The sequence below is a fragment of the Salvelinus sp. IW2-2015 genome, unplaced genomic scaffold (assembly GCF_002910315.2).
Source record: "Salvelinus sp. IW2-2015 unplaced genomic scaffold, ASM291031v2 Un_scaffold1948, whole genome shotgun sequence".
NCBI lineage: Eukaryota > Metazoa > Chordata > Actinopteri > Salmoniformes > Salmonidae > Salvelinus > Salvelinus sp. IW2-2015.
The window spans coordinates 137,631-159,513 of record NW_019943303.1 but is presented as its reverse complement, the minus strand read 5'-3'; the positions used below and the strand labels follow the sequence as shown (position 1 = coordinate 159,513).

At 41.4% G+C, this 21,883-nt stretch overlaps 1 protein-coding gene across 3 annotated transcripts; it reads right to left on the bottom strand.

Annotated features, from left to right (window-relative positions):
• Positions 1-530: 530 nt before the first annotated feature.
• On the bottom strand, positions 531-20,747 carry LOC112072512 (retinal rod rhodopsin-sensitive cGMP 3',5'-cyclic phosphodiesterase subunit delta). 3 transcript variants are annotated; one of them, XM_024139912.2, is made up of 5 exons: positions 20,369-20,747; positions 4,832-4,920; positions 2,883-3,008; positions 1,307-1,412; positions 531-985 (listed from the first exon to the last, which is right to left on the bottom strand). In XM_024139912.2, exons 1-5 carry the CDS (start codon positions 20,434-20,436, stop codon positions 904-906), a joined length of 471 nt encoding a protein of 156 aa, XP_023995680.1. In that variant the 5' UTR covers positions 20,437-20,747; the 3' UTR covers positions 531-903. The 3 variants fall into 3 exon arrangements, with proteins under 3 accessions (XP_023995680.1, XP_023995681.1, XP_023995682.1); XM_024139913.2 differs by having other exon boundaries at positions 4,832-4,943; positions 20,657-20,741; XM_024139914.2 differs by lacking the exon at positions 20,369-20,747 and adding an exon at positions 18,772-20,340 and having other exon boundaries at positions 4,832-4,943.
• Between the last annotated feature and the right edge of the window lie 1,136 nt (positions 20,748-21,883).

The following is a 21,883-nucleotide window of genomic DNA, read 5'->3' as shown; positions in this document are numbered from 1 at the left end:
ATGAACCACTCATTCTGTTGCACTTAAACTTAATCAACTACAAAAAAAAATGTAGTGAACATATTTTAATCCATAATTCGTGTAGTAATAAACACAGCCTATTTTACAAGATTAGTAACAGCAAAAAAAAAAAAAATCCAAACAATAACAATATCAGCAACCACAACAAGAATTGAAAGCAAACATCAAAAACACAAGGTGACAAGGGGAGCAGTTGTAACTGTATAACTTTAAACCGCCCCCTCGCCCCGACATCCGTTACACAGTGTACCTCGCAGGTTGTAACGTATAACTTTAAACCGTCCCTCGCCCGACAATCCGTTACACAGTGTACATGGCAGGTTTGTAACAGTATAACTTTAAACGTCGCCCCTCGCCCGACATCCGTTACACAGTGTACTCGCAGGTTGTAACTGTATAACTTTAAACCGTCCCCTCGCCCCGACATCCGTTACATACAGTGTACATCGCAGGTTGTAACAGTATAACTTTAAACCGTCCCCTCGCCCCGACATCCGTTACACAGTGTACATCGCAGGGTGACATTTCTGGAATGACAAGGGAAAAAAATGAATGTACAAATAAAATAATTTACATGGTTTCTTGCCATGAGCATCATCTTTGCCCAAATATATATATATATTTACATACAAAAAGTCTTGTCTGCCAAGAAGCCAGTGTGATCTTGATGACTTGGTTGGATGTCGGTTTCTTCCTGCATTGTTCCCTTTAGTGCTGCGGTCACCCGTCACTGTAAAGAGAAATGCACTCCGTCGAACTTGGCTTCCAGTGACCATTGGATAACAACAACAGTTGTGTATGCATGGTCCTGTTTTTTTCCCCCCACACCCTCTCACTTCCAAGGATTAATAGAAAATAAAAAAGTAAGTTGTTCGTTCTTCTTCAGACATAGAAAAGTCGTACTCGGGAGGTGCTGACGTGAAGATCGTCATCAAAGAACTTGGTCTCTATAACAACATTTCCACTGCAAGGGAGAGAAACGAAGAAACATTACAACTCAGCAAACACTCATCTCTAGCTGATATAATACGAGACAAAGCCGACCACCATAACTAGGACATTGCAGTTTACAGGAAGTTTGGTGTAGAATAGATAAAGTGTGAAGGAATATTTGGCTGTAGCCTCATTACTTATTCAAGATGCAGCCTAGTGAGTGACAGTTCTATATTACCTACAAAACAATTGCACAACCCAAATGTAGCACAATGACCAAAATACCCAACAACACATGCAGATAAATGCAAAAGGCTGAAATAGTTKATCAAAAATATATATTAACTCTTACGTTAAAACATTTGCGGGCATCATCTGCGACTCTGGAGCCGCCTCTATCAAAGACTGCCATGTGTTTGTGGAGTTGGGAATCACRAAGCCRAACTCAAAGAACCATTCTGCAGGTAGAGGAGAGAGCCATCCAAAATACATTCAATGAGTGTTTCTTCACTATGCACGGATATTGTATTCTTTAGTACATACAGGCAGAAAGGAAGAGGCGAAGCGAGAGRGATAACCGAGCCCAAAATCTGTCTTCTTCAGCAGGTGGGTGGCGTTTAAAAAATGTTTTTTTGCTCACCAAGCAAAGAGTTTTTGATTGGAGGTCAATTAGTGTCGAATTTGGTTTAACAAAACATTTAATGGCTTATTTACTATGCGTGGCTCATTAGACCGAATATACGTTTCGTAATGTTTAGGTTGTTACGAGTGTACTGATATAAGTAGGACACRTGAAATCYCGGCAAYTTAAAAAAAACATTGGAGGTATGCCTGGTTGACACTAGTTACCACAGCCACAAAGTCATAAACCCTGCCTATTTMTAAAATGTGATTTTAAACCTAACATTACTCACACTGCTAACCTTATACCTTACACTAATCTTAAATAATCTTTCACGATATAGCCAATTTTGACTTTGTATCTGTGGTAACCGTTGTGCCTGTTGTTCACACGCGTATCTGCCCTCTCATTGGCTAGAACGGTCCAACCGGCTCTTGCCTCCTCCGCCTCCCATTTTTGAAGACATTTCTTTTACTTGTTAGAGCGGCCACTGCAGTATCAGGTCAATAAAATAGATAATCTGTGATACAGGTAACTGCCAAAATAAAGGAAAAACTTGAGTAAATGAGGCATACAAAGTATATTGAACAAAAATGTAAAACGCAACATGTAAGTTGTTGTTCCCGTGTTTCAAGAGCTGAAATAAAAGATCCCAGAAATGTTCCATAAGCACAAAAAGCTTTACATCCTTGTTACTGAGCATTTCTCCTTTGCAAAGATAATCCATGTCTCAAGTTGAGGGAGCGTGCAATTGTCATGCTGACTGCAGGAATGTCCAAAAGAGCTGTTGCCAGAAATAATTAATGTTAATTTCTCTACCATAAGCCGCCTCCAACATAATTTTAGAGAATTTGGCAGTACGTCCAACCGGTCTCAAAACCGCAGACCACGTGTAACCACGCCAGCCCAGGACCTCCACGGCTTCTTTACCTACGGGATTGTCTGGGGGTGGTGGGGATGCTGAGGAGTATTTCTGTCTRTAATGGATGTGTGTGTGTCTCTGTCACCAGATCTCAACCCAATTAAACACTTATGGGAGATTCTRKARCGRYGCCTGAGACAACGTTTTCCACCACCATCAACAAAACACCACATTTTTATTTGTTTATTGTGGACGAATGGTGTCGTATCCCTCCAACAGAGTTCCAGACACTTCTAGAATCTATGCCAAGGYGCATTGAATATGTTCTGGCGGGTCGTGGTGTTCCAATACCCTATTAAGACACTATGTTGGTGCTTCCTTTATTTTGKCTGTTACCTGTATATAAAAAGCATGATCATTGAAACAGATAAAAGAGACTAGTACCTTCTAAGCACTGGCCTTTGAAGAAAACCTTCTGCTCAAGGCGGAACTTTTCCAGTTTTTCTGACGAAGAGAAATTTAGCTCTCTGGACACAGCTTTGCACTTGAGAATTTTCTTGGGGACTCGAGCTGCAAGAAAATTTTAAAAACGGACGGTCAAACTACTAATTAGGAGAGAAGAAATGCAGTCACAACACAAACAACATCCTGGGGCCTCATTTATAAACCGTACGTACATACAAAATATACCACAAAATGTGTGTGTGCCAGCCAGTTCACGCCAAAAGTTGGCATTTATAAAAAATAAATATGACTTAATGTGAGAATGTGCTCACATCCCTGCCAACTTTAGACCATCTGTAAGCACATCTGCTTGTGATTGAAATATTGTATTGCAAGTTGGCAAGTAAGTAATTTGTGCAAATCGCAGATATGCATATTCATTAAAAAAATAAAAACTGTAAAAAAAAATAATGCAGCCATTTACCATTACTGAGAGGATCGATTTTTCTTTTAGAATCTAAAATAATTTGAAATAGGAAATGTTTTTCCTATATATTTTATAACCCAGAATATATTCATTACCTTTTCTGGCCTTGATTGGGTTTATATTCCTGAAGGAGCCATACAACAAGTTACCACGTGTATCTCTCATTTAATTGGACCTAGTAGCCTAGTAAATAGATAGGTTATATGTATTTCAAGTTTTGTAATATCATAGGCAGCGCGGTTTATAATACCATTATGCAGTCGAATTTAACAGGTGAACCGTTGATCTTTTACATTGATTTAGGCCATAGTAAGTTACTGGGATTCCATTATTTTTGTAGCCTGCCTTAGACAATGTTTCACAATTCGCAGGCAGTCCATATTTAGGTTGGGGGMAAAGTCAATGCAAAACATTGTTGAATTCAAATGTTCTGCAGACATGTCCACAACAATTTGCCTTTTTTAATTTTTTTTATCTTTCAGAAACTGACAGTCCTTTTCCAGATACAGCATAAATTACTGCAAAAGATTCAAAAATCCTGCTCACACAGTAAATAGACCGGTAGCTTTATATAAAATATTTGACCGTTTGGGTAAACTTAGGCTACAGTATTGCTGTGTGATAGGTGGTGACATCAATGCCCATTTAAGCTCATAGTCTATACCAAGGTAGGACATATAAACCCAATAATATATTGATGAAYTAAATATTGAATGTCTTTTGCATGCTGTGGCCTAATGCCAATAGTTCCTCAAATAAAAAGGGCGTTATTGTCACCACAAAAGGTGAATGGAGAGCATTTTTCAGGTGGAGCACACTTTTTTTATTTTATTTAACTAGGCAAACCAGTTAAGAACAAATTATTATTTTCAATGACTGCCTAGGAACAGCCTTGTTCAGGAGCAGAACAACAGATTTTCACCTTGTCAGCTCGGGGATTCGATCTTGCAACCTTTCGGTTCCAAGTCCAACACTCTGACCACTAGGCTACCTGCCACCCCACTAATGCACGTTCACGCACACAGTTTTATGACAGGTTTGATTTATAACGAGAAACATGCTTATGTATGGCGTGCGCCAAGTTTATAAATCTCTCTATTTTTATACATGCACACTTTTCAGAAATGGTGAATTAAGAAATTATAAGATTTATAAATTAGGCCCTTAATGTTTACCTTAGYTAGGCTACTTTCTCACATAAAATACATGTTCCCTTTTCTATTGATTATGATATACACAACTTTGAACATGGCACAACATGATATAACTATGTTTAGAGGTAAATTGCTAATTATMATTTTGGGTATTTTGACATTGGTTSAGSGGTTCAAGGTCTTAAGGAAAAACTGACTGCAGGGATGGTTAGAACCGAGTGGTCATCTTGGTAGTGGTTGGAATATACGGCCTAAAAATCCAGGTTTACTCCAGGAGGGAAGCAAGATGACAGTAAACCAGCCAGTACCTTCATGTTCGACCCCAGGAAGAGACAGATCCTCCGTTCCCTGCCACAGCACCTTCCCGGTCTCAGCATCACGCAGGTTCATCCAGTTTCTGGCAGAGGGAGTCGAGGAACACTACGGACACAGCCATGTACTTCCATCAGGTAACAGTAGCCTTGTCTAGGTTCTGGTTTCTGGTCTGTACTGTTTGTGTCTGCAGCTCGTGGCAAACCTTAGAATTTTCCCTCAGAGCCAGGGATCAATTAAGTAACGCCAATATTCCTCAAGCTGGCACCCAGGATAACAGGAAACCCATCAAGTTACAATAGTTTAGTGGAAGCCAACTGACAGACAATTCAAACAGTAGCCAAGCCCAATCAAAAGGAGATAAATACACAACGATATAGAACCTTTGATCTCTCGGGAACCAACAGGTAATCCAGAAGTATACAACAGATGTTCAACTCAGTCTCTGACAAAAAAAGCTAACCAATGGACACAGGTCTTGTTGATAATTCAACTAGTGGGTACGAGTTAAAGCCAGARAATAAACTGTTTAGGTCTATTTTTATACTTCCAAAACTCTTAAGAGAGCTGACGTTTGTGGCTCTAGTTATTTACACCAGCTCTCACACAATGTTATTTTATTGGAGTGGCCAATAAAGCCGCCCATGATTATGTAGCTACTACTAGCTAACGTCTTCTAATAGGTCAAGTGGTGCAAGCCGAGGCAAGTGTGTCACGTAACAGTTCTCCAGCTGGTGCTAACAGAACAAAGMGTTTCTGACTCGGCTCTGGAAGCCGACCTGAAGATGTGGCTCGTGTGTCAACTAGAGGGTACTCCATGTCAGAAGCACCTGAACCCCTGTGTCAAGACCATCTGTTCCACCTCCCCTCCCCCCCAACAGGGTGTCAGCACCAGCCTGCACAGCGCCAGCCCTCCTTAGGACACAATGCCATTCAGTTGACATGACTATTTCATGACTAAAGGCTTCAAACAGCGAAACGGAAATGAAATCAAGAGGAGCAAAGTGTCTGTCGAGCCACGGGATCAATTCTTTCAAACTAATAATAAGAGTCTAAATATAGAATGACCAAACTTCAAAAAACAGCAGGTAGGAAAATAACAGTTGATGTCAAGTGAAAACAGAAACATGACGCAACCAACTCCAACACTGAGCTTAGCTAGCTGCTGTGGAGCTAGGACTGTCTYAGCGAGATGAAACGTGTGGTGCTTAGAATCATTTAATCCTTTCAAAATCTGACAGACTGCAGCCCAGCAACATTGGGTCAGCTCAGTCACCAGCTCAGTCACAAACCTCCCAGCAGCTTCCCACATCCTCCTAGACTGAAACTCAAGTCTACAGTACGTGGCTCTGTCATCTCAATAGAAACTTCCTCAGAAAACATAGGCCTACTACCTAAGGTTTACTAGCCCCGCAAGCCACCCTGAKCTCGCAAGCTTACATGAATGCTTTGCTGAGCAGCGGTAATCAGTCTGGTATACACGAGGCTACAGTTTTACCCCTTCATTCAAACTCTGTACATGACTGGGATGCTTTGTRTGAAGCGGGTTTGTTAGGTAATATTTTGGCTGTGGACTTTGTGCCGTCTGTCTCCTACATAATTTAATTGATTTGAACACAGTYGTCAGTCCTGCCGGACAATGACTGGGGGACAAAGCAACTTAGCAGCGTCTACCCATCTAACGTTTTATGAATGGATTAGAATACGATCTGTCCTGCTGCTGCTTCACTGTGAATTATATATATATATATTTATTTTTTTAAAGTTAAGCTCATTAACTGGCTGCAGAGAACAATTCCGTAAAATGTTTCCAGTACATTCTAAGGTCATAGACTAGGGSCTAGACAACACAAAGTTCTTCATAATAGGCCCGGATAGAGATGTCAGCTCAACGCAGTTCTATTAGGCCCGGTGGGGAAACGGGTGACAGATGTCTCCAGGATCACACCTACTGAGATCCCTGGCTCTAAGTAGAGAAGATCCGCAGGGGGGATAGACCCTTGTTCCCCAACATACTCAAGCAGGCTTTTAATTAGTCCCTAGAGGCATGCTAGCCTCACTTAAGCCCCATCCATTTTTAAAGAGTAGCTTTAAAAATGGTCCATGTAGACTTTTTTCCCCCCTTCTTCTCAATATCATATTTGTTCTGGGTAACAATTAAGTACCTTACYGTGATTGTKTTTYAATTAAAATGGTCAAAAAKAAACAAAAGTAACTTCTTWGCAAAAAAGCAATTTTTTWAAGAACAATTTTGCTAAGACTGTCCGGGAGTGGCCTGAGTGAGRGGCATAATTGGAGGAGCCTAATGTGAGGGATRTGTAACCTGAAAAMTAGCTATTAATGGAGGGCAAACTCTCTTTGTTATGGTCTATTAAACAAATGAATCCAAGGTCATACCGTAACAAGCTCACATAGTTGCTGTCAAACTCTACACAGTTGTCACTGACTAGTTGGATATTGATTTCCCACAGAGCAAACCATTTCTGTATTTACAGCATTCAAAAATGCATTTTTAATCAGACATTTTAGTTGTTGAGATTTGTCAATAAAACTCATGAATGCAACTGTTTATGTCAAATTGTTCTACTTGGAGCCCTGGTTGTCCTGAACAGAACATGGTAAAACGGTTCTACTTGGAACCAAAAAGGGTTCCTCAAAGGGTTCTCCTATGGGGACAGCGGAATAACTCCTTTAGGATATTCTTTCTAAGAGTGTAGTAATGGTGCATTTTTTTTTTTTTTTTAACTAAGTAAACACCATAATAATTGATTAACCTACTATTTTTTTAATCGATGCTAATCTTGCATGGATATCTGATGAGTCAATCTACTCAATATTTAAGACCCAATTTGCTTCATAGCACATTATGATTGCATCAACTTGTGCTGAAAAGAACATGGTAAAACACTTCATTGTGAGGCTAAATATAAAGGCTGGACTTGCAGATAAATGAAAAGCCGATTTTCGCTGGCGTCTCGGGACTGACAGGGTTAACTTGTGTCACCTGGTGATGTAGCCAAGTGGTCCGAAGAACCCACCCATGCAAACAAGCTGACATTTAAAGAAATCTGTCTTTTCAAACAGATCTTAGACTATCAGAGTATTATTCCCAACTCATAGTGGGAATATAAAAGACAGGAAAATCACATTTGACTGCACATGCAATAAACACGAGACATAAAAGTCATGACGCATGCAATATTGCATAAACTGTCAAATGAAACCATTGCAAATGAATACATTTCAAAAAACAATTTTTTAACATACATCTTCAGAAATGTAATTGAGACAGTTTTACTTTTCTGAAGTCTTAAAGCTCAAATATCCTACCAACTAGACCAACTCAAGACTTTCACTGTGAGGTTAGCCAGTCATTGTGTTCACACAGTTCTGTGAATCAGTTTGTTACAGGGACAGATTAAAATGCAAGTCAGGTCTACTCAGGGGAAGCTGGCTACAGTGCACACTGCATTCTCCTCCGAGGTCAGCCTTTTCTTAGGGACATAACAGAGGCGATGTAGAAGCTGTGCTCCTGTACAAAGCCAGGAAGTCCAATGCAGCAGCAGCATCATACATATAGTCAGTCATGTAGCCTRTAGATTTTTAGTCTGAGATGTACATTTGTCTAATTAACCAAAATTGCAGAGAGGTTTTTCAATACAATGAACTACTGTAGGGCGGCTTAATGAAATACTGTGAGTGTTCTATGGAAAGGCAGGATTCTCAGCACGACTTGGGTAATCGGCTATAGCCTAGGCCTAAGGCACACAGTACTGGGTTATTCATGGATGCAAGGCAGTTCCCAGGAATCAAAGTATCAAATAATAATCTGATTAGGCAGCACAAGGGAAAAGCACACAAATCACACTTTCATAATTTCAGGTTATACCTACATTCATTACAGAATGTGAATATTATGCTAGACTTAGAAACTGTAATAACTGAAAGCAATTACGATATTCTCGTCGTCAAAAGTCTGCAAACAAGCAAATTGGTGATGAAGCTGAGTTGTAGCACGTCTTGTGCCTTCTTTGAATTCTCCCTGCTGTGATACAAGTTCTAGTGCTTTCTATAAATATCCTCATTGCATAAGACAATGRCCTACAGGTCAAAAACCTGGTCATGCTGGGGAAGACTTCCTAACCTCCTCAACCTGATAGTCACCACACGGCACACAAAGCGATACACAGAACACTCTGATCAGCACACATCAAATAAATACACCACTTCTAGATTAATTTGATGGAAAAACCTTGAGAAATCTGTGTGAATGTAGCCTGCTTCTTGATGATGTTGTAATCACGATTAATCTGATGCTCGTTACGTACATTTTTAAGGAGTGGGGAAGGAAGGAGTTTTTGGTTTTAGTTCAAAGATGGACAATTCCTCAGAGTACAGATTGATTGCTTGGTCTCAGGAGGATCAGCTTAAACTTGAAAMAGCTTGACTATCCTCTGTATAATTTTAATTTAAAAAAAAGTAACCTTTATTTAACTAGGCAAGTCAGTTGAGAACAAATTCTTATTTACAACGACGGCCTAACCGGGACAACGCTAGGCCAATTGTGCGCCACCTTATGGGACTCCCAATCAGAGCCTGGATTCAAACCAGGGACTGTAGTGATGCTTCTTGCACTGAGATGCAGTGCCTTAGATCGCTGCGCCACTCGGGATTCTCTCACAATCCACAACAAAACAAAACTCAAAAGGCTAACCTCTTTTGCCTTGGTTCTAAAATCCCATAAAACCTAGCGGTCAAACACGGAAATGGTTCCTACATTTTTAAACCACCTGTGTTTCATGTAGGCCTGTGTAGGCCTATGTAGGTCTGTGTTTCATGTAGGCTTTCCCCTGGCATGACGTTTTGATAACCATGTAAATCTCTCTAGGACAAGGTTACTTTTATCAATACAGTCGGCTCCACTTACTTTCAAATTTGAAAATGCTAATTACCATCAACGTACACATCATGCTAGACTATACATTCCTGCAAGCCATCTCTAGCGGACACATTTGCTGTCAGCTAGCTAGCTACCTTGAAACAAAACAAAATATTTTGATTTACTGATCTTTATTTCATTTAAATAATATTTGTTGGCTTATTTATGCATTTGGTCTTGTACAMAATACTATCAGTCAGATATTTACATTCTGCCATGAATTCTAGGCTATATATTTTTTTGTTGCAAAGATGCTAGCTAGCTAACCTACCTAGATTATATTAGCAACATACCCTTATTTTACCAGATCCTCTTCTCCTTTAGCTGGTGGTCTACATTTAATCCCTTATAATTTCTGCCAACTATATGAATGAGGTGATACCTATTTCAATTAAAATGGTGTCAGAATGCACTACCGTATTAAAGCGATTCAGAACTAACTTGACACATTCTGTTGCAGATTCAAAGCCAGACTAATTCATAATATAATTTAAACAGGTCATGAATGAATAAGCATATTTATTTGACAAGAACGCACCTAGTCATCCATCAAGCAAGTCAAACACCTTAACTCCAACAATTACATTGTTTTAAAGAAATCTAAATAGTAAACAATGCATACATAAAATAAACATCTGACTTGAAGTAAAGCTTAAATTATTTATTAATCTGAAAGCGCACAGATTCTTCTGCTTTTCCATGATAGGAATTTGACCAGCATAAATAAAACAAAATGTAAAACGGCATATTGTGATTTGGTGGGTGAGTTACAAATGGAGAAATAACTGGATGTTGAAGGTAGGCTTAAAACACACCGAACAAAAATATATATTAAAAAAATCTCAATATTTAGCCATTTTAGCAGATACTGTAAATTGCTCTGGATAAGAGTATGAGTGTATACATTTCCATACTTTTTGCACAGGTCCCCCGTGGGAATAGAACCCACAACCTTGGCATTGCAAGCACCATGCTCTACCAACTGAGCCAAACGGAACTGTGTCGATCCCATGTTTTATTCGCTGAAATAATAGATCCACAAAATGTTCCAAACGCACAAAAAAACGTATTTCTCTCAAATTTTGTGCACAAATTTGTTTACATGCCTATTAGTGAGTGTTTCTCCTTTGCCAATATCATCCATCCACCTGACAGGTGTGGCAAATCAAAACGCTGATTAAACAGCATGATCATTACACAGGTGTACCTTGTGCTGGGGGACAATAACAATGCCACAGATGTCTCAAGTTGARGGAGCATGCAATTAGCATGTTGACTGCAGGAATGCCCAACAAAGCCAGATCATTTTATGTTAATTTCTCTACCGTGAGCCGCCTCCAACGTACGGCGCTGTGTGGGGTGAGCGGATTGCTGATGTCAACGTTGTGAACAGAGTGCCCCATGGTGGCAGTGGGGTTACAGTATGGGAAGGCATAAGAGACGGACAACGCACACAATTGCATTTCATCGATGGAAATTTGAATGCAAAGATATACTGTGACGAGATCCTGAAGCCCAAGGTATCTGTGAACAACAGTTGCATATCTGTATTTACAGTCATGTAAAATCCATAGAATAGGGCCTAGTGAATTTGATTTCCTCAAATTTTATTTAACTAGGCAAGTCAGTTAAGAACAAATTCTTATTTACAATAACGGCCTACCAAAAGGCCTCCTGCGGGGACAAGGGCTGTGATTATTTAAAATAACAACACACACACACACACCAAGGCAAGAGAGACACCAAAAAAATACCTAAGACAACAACATAGCATGGCAGCAACACATGACAACACAGCATGGTAGCAAAAAATAAATAAAAATGACAACATGGTAGCAACACATGAACTCAGAAAATATTTGAAGTGATCGCATGTTGTGTTCATATTTTTGTTCAGTATAAAATACTAGGTAAACTCCAGCAGAATGAGAAATAATTAAGACAAAAAAATATATATAAGGAACCCATGCCTAAATACAGCTTCGTCAGGAAGTATTCATACCCTTTGACTTCTTCCACATTTTGATGTGTTACAAAGTGGGATTAAATTGGATGTCCCTTTTTTTTGTAAAAATCTACAAAGTGTCAAAGTGGAAGAATAATTAAATGGAAAATAACACATTTTTGATTAGAGAAGTTCCCAAAGTTGACAACTGATAAACCAAGAAATACGAGAAACTACTACACATACAGTGCATTCAGAAAGTATTCAGACTCCTTCCCTTGTTACGTTACAGCCTTATTCTAAAATTGATTAAATATTTCAGTCGTGGCCAAAAGTTGAGAATGACACATTAATTTTCATAAAGTCTGCTGCCTCCGTTTGTATGATGGCAATTTGCATATTCTCCAGAATGTTATGAAGAGCGATCAGATGAATTGCAATTCTTCGCCATGCAAATGAACTGAATCCCTCCAAAAAACATTTCCACTGCATTTCAGCCCTGCCACAAAAGGACCAGCTGACATGTCAGTGATTATCTCGTTAACACAGGTGTGAGTGTTGATGAGGACAAGGCTGGAGATCACTCCGTCATGCTGATTGAGTTCGAATAACAGACCGGAAGCTTCAAAAGGAGGGTGGTGCTTGGAATCATTGTTCTTCCTCTGTCAACCATGGTTACCTGCAAGGAAACACGTGTGTCATCATTGCTTTGCACAAAAACGGCTTCACAGGCAAGGATATTGTTGCCAGTAAGATTGCACCTAAATCAACCATTTATCGGATTATCAAGAACTTCAAGGAGAGCGGTTCAATTGTTGTGAAGAAGGCTTCAGGTCACCCAAGAAAGTCCAGCAAGCGCCAGGACTGTCTCCTAAAGTTGATTCAGCTGCGGGATCGGGGCACCACCGGTACAGAGCTTGCTCAGGAATGGCAGCAGGCAGGTGTGAGTGCATCTGCACGCACAGTGAAGCAAAGACTTTGAGGATGGCCTGGGGCATCCGGAAAAAAGCTTGTCCGGAGAAGACAAGTTGAGCGCTACCATCAGTCCTGTGTCATGCCAACAGTAAAGCATCCTGAGACCATTCATGTGTGGGGTTGCTTCTCAGCCAAGGGASTGGGCTCACTCACAATTTGCCTAAGAACACAGCCATGAATAAAGAATGGTACCAACACATCCTCCGAGAGCAACTTCTCCCAACCGTCCAGGAACAGTTTGGTGACGAACAATGCCTTTTCCAGCATGATGGAGCACCTTGCCATAAGGCAAAAGTGATAACTAAGTGGCTCGGGGAACAAAACATCGATATTTTGGGTCCATGGCCAGGAAACTCCCCAGACCTTAATCCCATTGAGAACTTGTGGTCAATCCTCAAGAGGCGGGTGGACAAACAAAAACCCACAAATTCTGACAAACTCCAAGCATTGATTATGCAAGAATGGGCTGCCATCAGTCAGGATGTGGCCCAGAAGTTAATTGACAGCATGCCAGGGCGGATTGCAGAGGTCTTGAAAAAGAGGGTCAACACTGCAAATATTGACTCTTTGCATCAACTTCATGTAATTGTCAATARAAGCCTTTGACACTTATGAAATGCTTGTAATTATACTTCAGTATTCCATTGTAACATCTGAAAAAATATCTAAAGACACTGAAGCAGCAAACTTTGTGGAAATTAATGTGTGTCATTCTCAACTTTTGGCCACACAATATCCCATAATRGACAAAACAATAACAGGTTTTTAGAAATGTTGGCAAATTGTTAAAAAAACAATAACAAATACCTTATTTACATAAGTATTCAGACCCTTTGCTATGAGACTCKAAATTGAGCTCAGGTGCATCCTGTTTCCATTTATCATCCTTGAGATTTCTACAACTTGATTGGAGTACACCTGTGGTAAATTAAATTGATTGGACATGATTTGGAAAGGCACACACCKGTCTATAGAAAAGGTCCCACAGTTGACAGTGCATGTCAGAGCAAAAACAAAGCCATGAGGTCGAAGGAATTGTCCGTAGAGCTCGAGCAGAGACAGGATTGTGTCGGGGCACAGATATGGGGATGGGTACCAAAAYATTTCTGCAGCATTGAAGGTCCAAGAACACAGTGGCCTGAATCATTCTTAAATGGAAGAAGTTTGGAACCAAAAAGACTCTTCCTAGAGCAATCGGGAGAATGGCCTTGGTCAGGGAAGTGACCAAGAACTCGGTCACTCTGACAGAGCTCCAAAGTTCCTGTGGAGATGGGAGAACCTTCCAGAAGGACAACCATTTCTGCAGCACTCCACCAATCAGGCCTTTATGGTAGTGGCCAGACGGAAGCCACTAAAAGGAACATGAGAGCCCGCTTKGAATTTGCCAAAAGGCACCTAAAGGACTCAGAACATGAAACAAAAATCTCTGGTCTATTGAAACCAAGTTTGAACTATTTGGCCTGAATGCAAAGCATGACATCTGGAGGAAACCTGGCACCATCCCTACGGTGAAGCATGGTGGTGGCAGCTTCATTCTGTGTTGATGTTTTTCAGCGACAGGGACACTAGTCAGGATCGATGGGAAAGGATGAACGGAGCAAAGTACAAGATCCTTGATTAAAAACCTGCTCCAGAGCGCTCAGGACCTCAGACTGAAGGTTCACCTTCCATCAGCATAACAACCCTAAGCACACAGCCAAGACAATGCAGGAGTGGCATTGGGCCATGTCTCTGAGTGTCCTTGAGTGGCCCAGCCAGAGCCCGGGCTTGAACCCGATCGAACCTCTCTTGAGAGACCTGAAAATAGCTGTGCAGCGACACTCCCATCCAACCTGACAGAGCTTAAGAGGATCTGCAGAGAATGGGAGAAACTCTGCAAATACAGGTGTGCAAAGCTTGTAGCGTCATACCCAAGAAGACTCAAGGGTGTAATCACTACCAAAGTTGCTTCAACAAAGTACTGAGTAAAGGATCTGAATACTTATGTAAATGTGTTATTTCAGTTTTATTTTTAATGAAATTGCACAAATTTCTAAACCTGTTTTTGCTTTGTCATTATGGAGTATTGTGTTGATGAGGGGGGGGGGAAACAAATCAATTTTAGAATAAGGCTGTAACTTATCAAAATGTGGAAAAATTTTCAGAAGGCAATGTATGAAAGACTGTACATTAGCCTACACATAGAGAGGAACCTAAAGGCACATGCAGTACCAACCGATACTACTCATCTGACAGACAGGGCAGGTGTGGACCAATGATGCCTTCTAGTTGCAACTGCTCCCTTCTTAGCAGCCGCCAGCTTAGCRTCAGTCAACAAGTTCAACTTGAGTGTGACATGCATTATATATAGCAATACCATCTAAATGAATCCCCCCCGCGAAAAATGTGTACCCATAGTACAGAATAATTACAGATCTGAAAGGCAGGAGTATGTATAAGCTTTTGTTCCTGCCCAGCTCATATCGGAATACAAATCTTAGCTTACAACCGTGATTCATTATGTTGATTATTTAAGCCAGGTGTTAGAGCTGGGCTGGGACAAAACCCTTCATACACTCCAGCTCTTCAGGACTTCCTGCAACGACAAACAGACCAAAGCAGGAGAAAAGTGTTCCAGGTTGAAACAGCTTGCCTAGTTGAGAGGTGATGAGACTCCGGCACACCCATTGGTTCTGGAACAAAGCAAGTGCAAATAAGGTATACAATTAGGCATCAATAACATGACAGTAATTCTACYTYAAAAAGAAATGTGTGAATACCAATTACCATAAAACCCACCATAGCAGGTCTGACTAAATAAGGTTACATAACTTTGCCTACTAGTGTAAATACAGGCAAATRTATTGATAAAAGTCACCTTGTCCGGGGCCTCCTGAGTGGCACAGCGGTCTACGGCACTGCATCGCAGTGCTAAGGGTGTCACTACAGAGCCGGGTTCGATCCTGGACTGTATCACAACCAGCCATGAGCGGGAGTCCCATAGGGTGGCGCACAATAGGCCGAGTGTTGTCCGTGTTAGGCCGGGGGGCTTTACTTGGCTTATCACGCTCTAGCGACTCCTTGTGGAAGGCCAGGTGCCTGCAGGCTGACCTCGGTTGTCAGGTAAACGGTGTTTCGTCCGACACATTGKTGCGGCTGGCTTCCGGGTTACGTAGGCTGGTGTTAAGAAGCGCGGTTTGGCGGRTCATGTTTCGGAGGACGCATGACTCGACCTTCGTCTCTTCCGATGAGACAATATCGAAATTGGGGAGAAAAAAGGGGGCAAACAAAAGAAATTTAAAAAAGTGGGACCTTATCCGAGAGAGATTTGCATGGTTATCAAAACATCACACCAGGGTAAGCCTACACAAAACAGACCTTCATTGAAGTGTTTCTATAATCCCCTACGGGAAAAATTAACAGTGGAAAAACGATTGGAACCATTTCAGTGTTTGACTGCTAGGTTTTATGGGTATTATGACCTCGACTGTGGTACTCTAGGAGCATGCGGCCGGCCGTGACTCCATGCAGTGCCTGGTAACACGTTAAACTCAGTCACCAGGCCTGTTAGGAGGACCATAAGGCAGTAAATCCCTGTCCTTGCAAATCAAGGATTTAGGAATGAGAAGCCTAGAAAATGAAGCCTGCCTTGCATGTCATGAATACACAGTCTGCTACACGAGTCACGATCCCTTACCTATTCAACACTGAATAGGCCTACCCTCAGTGCTACCAAGTCATGTTTAATGTACAGGGAGTAATTACAGAACGATGGATCTTCAGTCTTGAAGCCGATGGCAGTAGCGTAGGTGTGATTAATCTCGTCCGCATTACCGTGCCTATTTTGGGACCGTTGGCTTGTGTTAGCCTATGTAAACCAGAATAAGGGCTTCTATCTGAGCTACAGTAGGAGAGATGCACAAAACATTACCCATGGAAGGTACATGGAAAGCTCCTCAAATGACCTCCTCCACTATGGTAGGATTAAAAATGTTACATAGGGCCGGCTGTTGTAACTCATACCTACCACTGCCCGCCCTCTCACCCAGACACCATTTGGACCGCACTGACTACCTGCAAAGACTCTATGCCCATCCTCAGGTTTCTACCACACACACACACCATAACACATATGGAATCATGAAGTAACAAAAAAAAAATATTTTTAAAGGTGTTAAAACAATATATTTTGTGGTTTAGATTCTTCAAAGTTGCCACCCTCTGCCTTGATGACAGCTTTGCACACTCTTGGCATTCTCTCAACCAGCTTCACCTGGAATGATTTTCCAACAGTCTTGAAGGAGTTCCCACATATGCTGAGCACTTGTTGGCTGCTTTTCCTTCACTCTGCAGTCCAACTCAACCCAAACCATCTCAATTGGRTTGAGGTTGGGTGATTGTGAAGGCCAGGACATCTGATGCAGCACTCCATCACTCTCCTTCTTGGTCAAATAGCCCTTACACAGCCTGGAGGTATGTTTTGGGTCATTGTCCTGTTGAAAAACAAAGGATAGTACCACTAAGCCCAGAATGCTGTGGTAGCCATGCTGGTTAAGTGTGCCTTGAATTCTAAATAAATCACTGACAGTGTCAACAGCAAAGCACCCCTACACCACCACACCTCCTCCATGCTTCACGGTGGGAACGACACATGCGGAGATCATCCGTTCACCTACTCTGCGTCTCACAAAGACTCGGCAGTTGGAACCAAAAATCTCAAATGTGGACTCATCAGACCAAACGACAGATTYCCACCGGTCTAATGTCCATTGCTCGTGTTTCTTGGCCCAAGCAAGTCTCTTCTTATTGGTGTCCTTTAGTAGTGGTTTMTTTGCAATTCAACCACGAAGGCCTGATTCACGCAGTCTCCTCTGAACAGTTGATATTGAGATGTGTCTGTTACTTGAACTCCGTGAAGCATTTATTTGGACTGCAATTTCTGAGGCTGGTAACTCTAATCAACTTATCCKCYGCAACAGAGATCCGCTCCAGGAAAATGTCAAGAACTCTGAACGTTTCTTCATGGCAAAAAACATCAAGCRCTATGATGAAACTGGTTCTCATGAGGACTGCCACAGGAAAGGAAGACCCAGAGTTACCTCTGCTGCAGAGGATAAGTTCATTAGAGTTACCAGCCTTAAAAATTGCAGCCCAACTAAATGCTTCACAGAGTTCAAGTAACAGACATCAACTGTTCAGAGGTGACTACGTGAATCAGACTTCATGGTCAAATTGCTGCAAAGAAACCCCTACTAAAGGCTCCAGGCTGTGTAAGGGCTATTTGACTAAGAAGGAGAGTGATGGAGTGCCAATGAGTGTGCAAAGCTGTCATCAAGGCAAAGGGTGGCTACTTTGAAGAATCTCAAATATATTTTGATTTGTTTAACACTTATTTGGTTACTACATGATTCCATGTGTGTTATTTCATAGTTGATGTCTTCACTATTATTCTACAATGTAGAAAATAGTAAAAAATAAAGGAAAACCTTTGAATGAGTAGGTGTGTCCAAACTTTTGACTGGTACTGTATATATGAAAGGACAACGCCGTGGATCACGTGACACCATTCACTCCCATGTGAAGACTCAATAGCACATTGTCTCATGGAGACATGACATGCACACTTTGAGCTACTCCAGGAAGAGACGTTGATGCCCCCTCATTGAGTAACTCAAGTTTAAGGCTGACCAGGTTACTGCAAGCTGCCATTAGCAACTAAATTATCCTTATAACTTGCTGTGTGCGATTTAAAAGTAAATTGGTTCAAGGACATACATCTAGTGTATTAGAAAGCAATTATGATTGTCTTCTAAACTTTATTACATGAACACAGATTTTTCTCTTCCATTCACTATAATGGGGGGATCCTGCTTTCTGCTAATACACAATATTGCTGGAAGACCAAAGTGAAAGCAATCATAAAGTGACACTATGATAATCAATCATAGTTGAACTACAATTCGAACTATAGCTGAAATCTTTGTGAAATCTCGTCACAAGCACAGTATTCAGCAGGAGCAGGCTGTTGTGGAGTGGGTTGAGAACTTCAAGTTCCTTGTCGTCCACATCACTAAAGACTTAAAACGGTCCATACATACCCACGACGAGGGTACGGCTGCACCTCTTCTCCCTCAGGAGGCTGATAAGATTTAGCATGGGGCCCTCGGATCCTCAAAAGTTCTACAGCTGCACCATCGGGAGCATCTTGAATGGCTGCGTCGCCGCTTGGTATGGAAAATGCATCACCCTTGACCGCAAAACGCTACAGAGGGAGGTGCAGACAGCCCAGCACATCACTGGAGCCGAGTTCCCTGCCATCCAGTACATCTATATTATGCGATGTCAGAGGAAGGCCTGAAAAATTGCCAAAGACTCCAGCCACCCAAGCCATAGACTGTTCACTCTGCTACCGCCCGGCAAACAGTACCGGAACATTGGCTCTTGGACCAAAAGGCCCCGAGACAACAAACAAGACTGCTAAATAGTGAAGTAATGATACACAAACTATCTTGCACTGAGGCACACTCACTAAACTATACACTGAGTGTACAAAACATTAGGAACACCTTCCTAATATTGAGTTGCACACTCCCCTTTGGCCTTCAGAACAGCGTCAATTCATCGGGGCATGGACTCTACAAGGTGTCGAAAGCGTTCCACAGGGATGCTGGACCACGTTGACTCCAATGCTTCCCCCAGTTGTGTCAAGTTGGCTGGCTATCCTTTGGGTGGTGGACCATTCTTGATACACACGGGAAACAGTGGAGAGTTTAAATAATACAATAAATAATGCCATTTAGAAGACGCTTTTATGAAGAAAACCCCCCCAGCAGTGTTGCAGTTCTTGACACAAATCCGTGCATCTGGTACCTACTACCGTACCATGCCATATTCAAAGACACGTAAATATTTTGTCTTGCTCATTCACCCTCTGAATGGCACATATACACAACTCATGTCTCAAAATACTTCCTCCCCTTCATCTACACTGATGTGGATTTAACAAGAGTTCGGGAAAACCCGCACCAAACCAACTTGGTGGGAAAGACCCCGAAAACTAGAAACTGATGCTGTAGGAAAAGATGCTCTTGCACAAGTAACAGGCAATGCATGACAATTGGCCAATACYGTTCTGTATGTTCGAACAGCTAACGCTACAGAGACTGAGCGGGAGCATCAGCAAACGACTAYCCAAGTTTAGTGCCAGTCAGAACCAGTCAGCTAACTAGCGACGGCAACAATTCAGCTAACACCTATGTTTGCATGTTCAATTAAACGCATATCTAAATAGCTTCTCATTGTCCAATGTAACTGCTCCTAATCAACTTATCCKAAGTAATTGGCTAAAGTTAACCACCACATCTATGAGTTGAGTATATAACATAACSAGGCCTGTTACTGTTAGCTAACGTTAAGCTAACTTGAGAGCAAACTAACGTTAGATTCAGAGCATGGCCAAGAAAGACACTAGCAACACTAACGTTACCAGCTAGTAACCATCAACAGACTGAAAATATTATCTAACTTCGCTAACGTTACCTAGACTGGCCATCAACGAACTAGCTAACGACGTAACGGTAGCCAGCGTGGTACAGCAAGGACAGGTAGCTAGCTAAGCCAGTTGCGTTAACTGAAGACTATAGCCAAATAGCTAGCTAAACAACCAAGCAAACCTCAATTAATTGAAAAGGATACAGCTTAAACCCCTTCAGAATCTCCTTGGCTCKGTCTTCAGTTGAAGACATTATGTCGGAGTCGGACATCTTCAATTTCGTGAGCGTAGAAAAAAAAACTGCTAAAAAACKGAGGTTGCTTGTGATGTTACTGTACAGTAGCTAGCTAGTTAGCTTTACCAAGCTAATGTAAATGCACCTGAAAATGGCATAAAGTCCAAGGACTCTTGCAATATCCCATTAACCTCTAGCAGACCCAGAATTAATCTCACTKGGAACTGCTACAGTACTGATCCCTTAATCAACCTACCCTAAATATATTTGGTCGGAGATTGACAGCTAATTCGTCCGAACACCTTGCGCSGTAGCAAAGCAACACACAAAACAACAAATGAAACCGGGCGTCGAGGGAGGGATTTGGTTGGGGGAGACGCGTCACCAGTGGCAACGCCAAAGGCGGAGGCAACGCCCACTTTCCGCCCCTTTTTCTTGCATGAGTGCCACAGGCAGAATCTATACAAGATAAATCATACAGAGATATTTGAGGAGCACCGCTCAATTTGCAGACACAAAGGCTGTGCATCTAGTGTAGGGGCTGTTGCACCTGTGCTTTTAAATCAAATTGTCTAGATAGAACCATGAAAAAATAGTATGATTACACAATCCTGAGTTTCCTTTTTATCTGATAATTGTATTCTTAAYATAAACCAATCAGGTTTTAGGCCTGGGCATAGTACTACCAGAGCAACCACGCTAGTTGTTAATGATCTTGTCAATGCCTTGGATGCTAAAAAGAGCTGTGCTGCCTTGTTCATTGACCTGTCAAAGGCGTTCGACACTGTTGATCATTCTGTTTTGCTGAAGAAATTATCAAGAGTAGGCCTGGGATATACAGCCTGTTAATTGTTTCAGAATGATCTTAGCGACAGAACTCAGGCCATCTGGATAGATGGGGTTAAATCTGAATTTCTTGAGATTCAAAAAGGTGTTCCTCAGGGTTCGATGTTGGGTCCATTATTGTTCACTTTGTATATTAATGACATAGGAAACACTGTTAATACTTGTACCATTCATCTCTATGCAGATGACACAGTGTTGTATTCCTGTGCCACCTCAGTGCAGCAGGCCATTCGTGAACTTCAGCATGACTTTGATTCAATAAATAAAACAGAATGCAGCTTTCTTCTTACAGACAGAGAGGTTCATCCCACATTTTAGTACAGACTACAATGATGAGTCCCAAAATTGTCCCCTGTGATAAAACGTGTTGCTGAATGGTAGACTGCCTCCAATATTTTTTATATTTTTATATCAAAATAAATCATGCCTTAATATTAAAATACGAGAAAGTTGTTCAAACAACGCTTCTCTCTGTATTTGATTTTGGTGATATTGTTAAATGCATGCGGCAAACCTCTGTTTTTAATGGACGCAGTCTAACCATTCTGCAATACGTTTTATCAGAGGGGACAATTTTGTAGGACTCATCGTTGGTAATGTCTTGTATAAAATGTGGACGGTACCTCTCTGTCTGTAA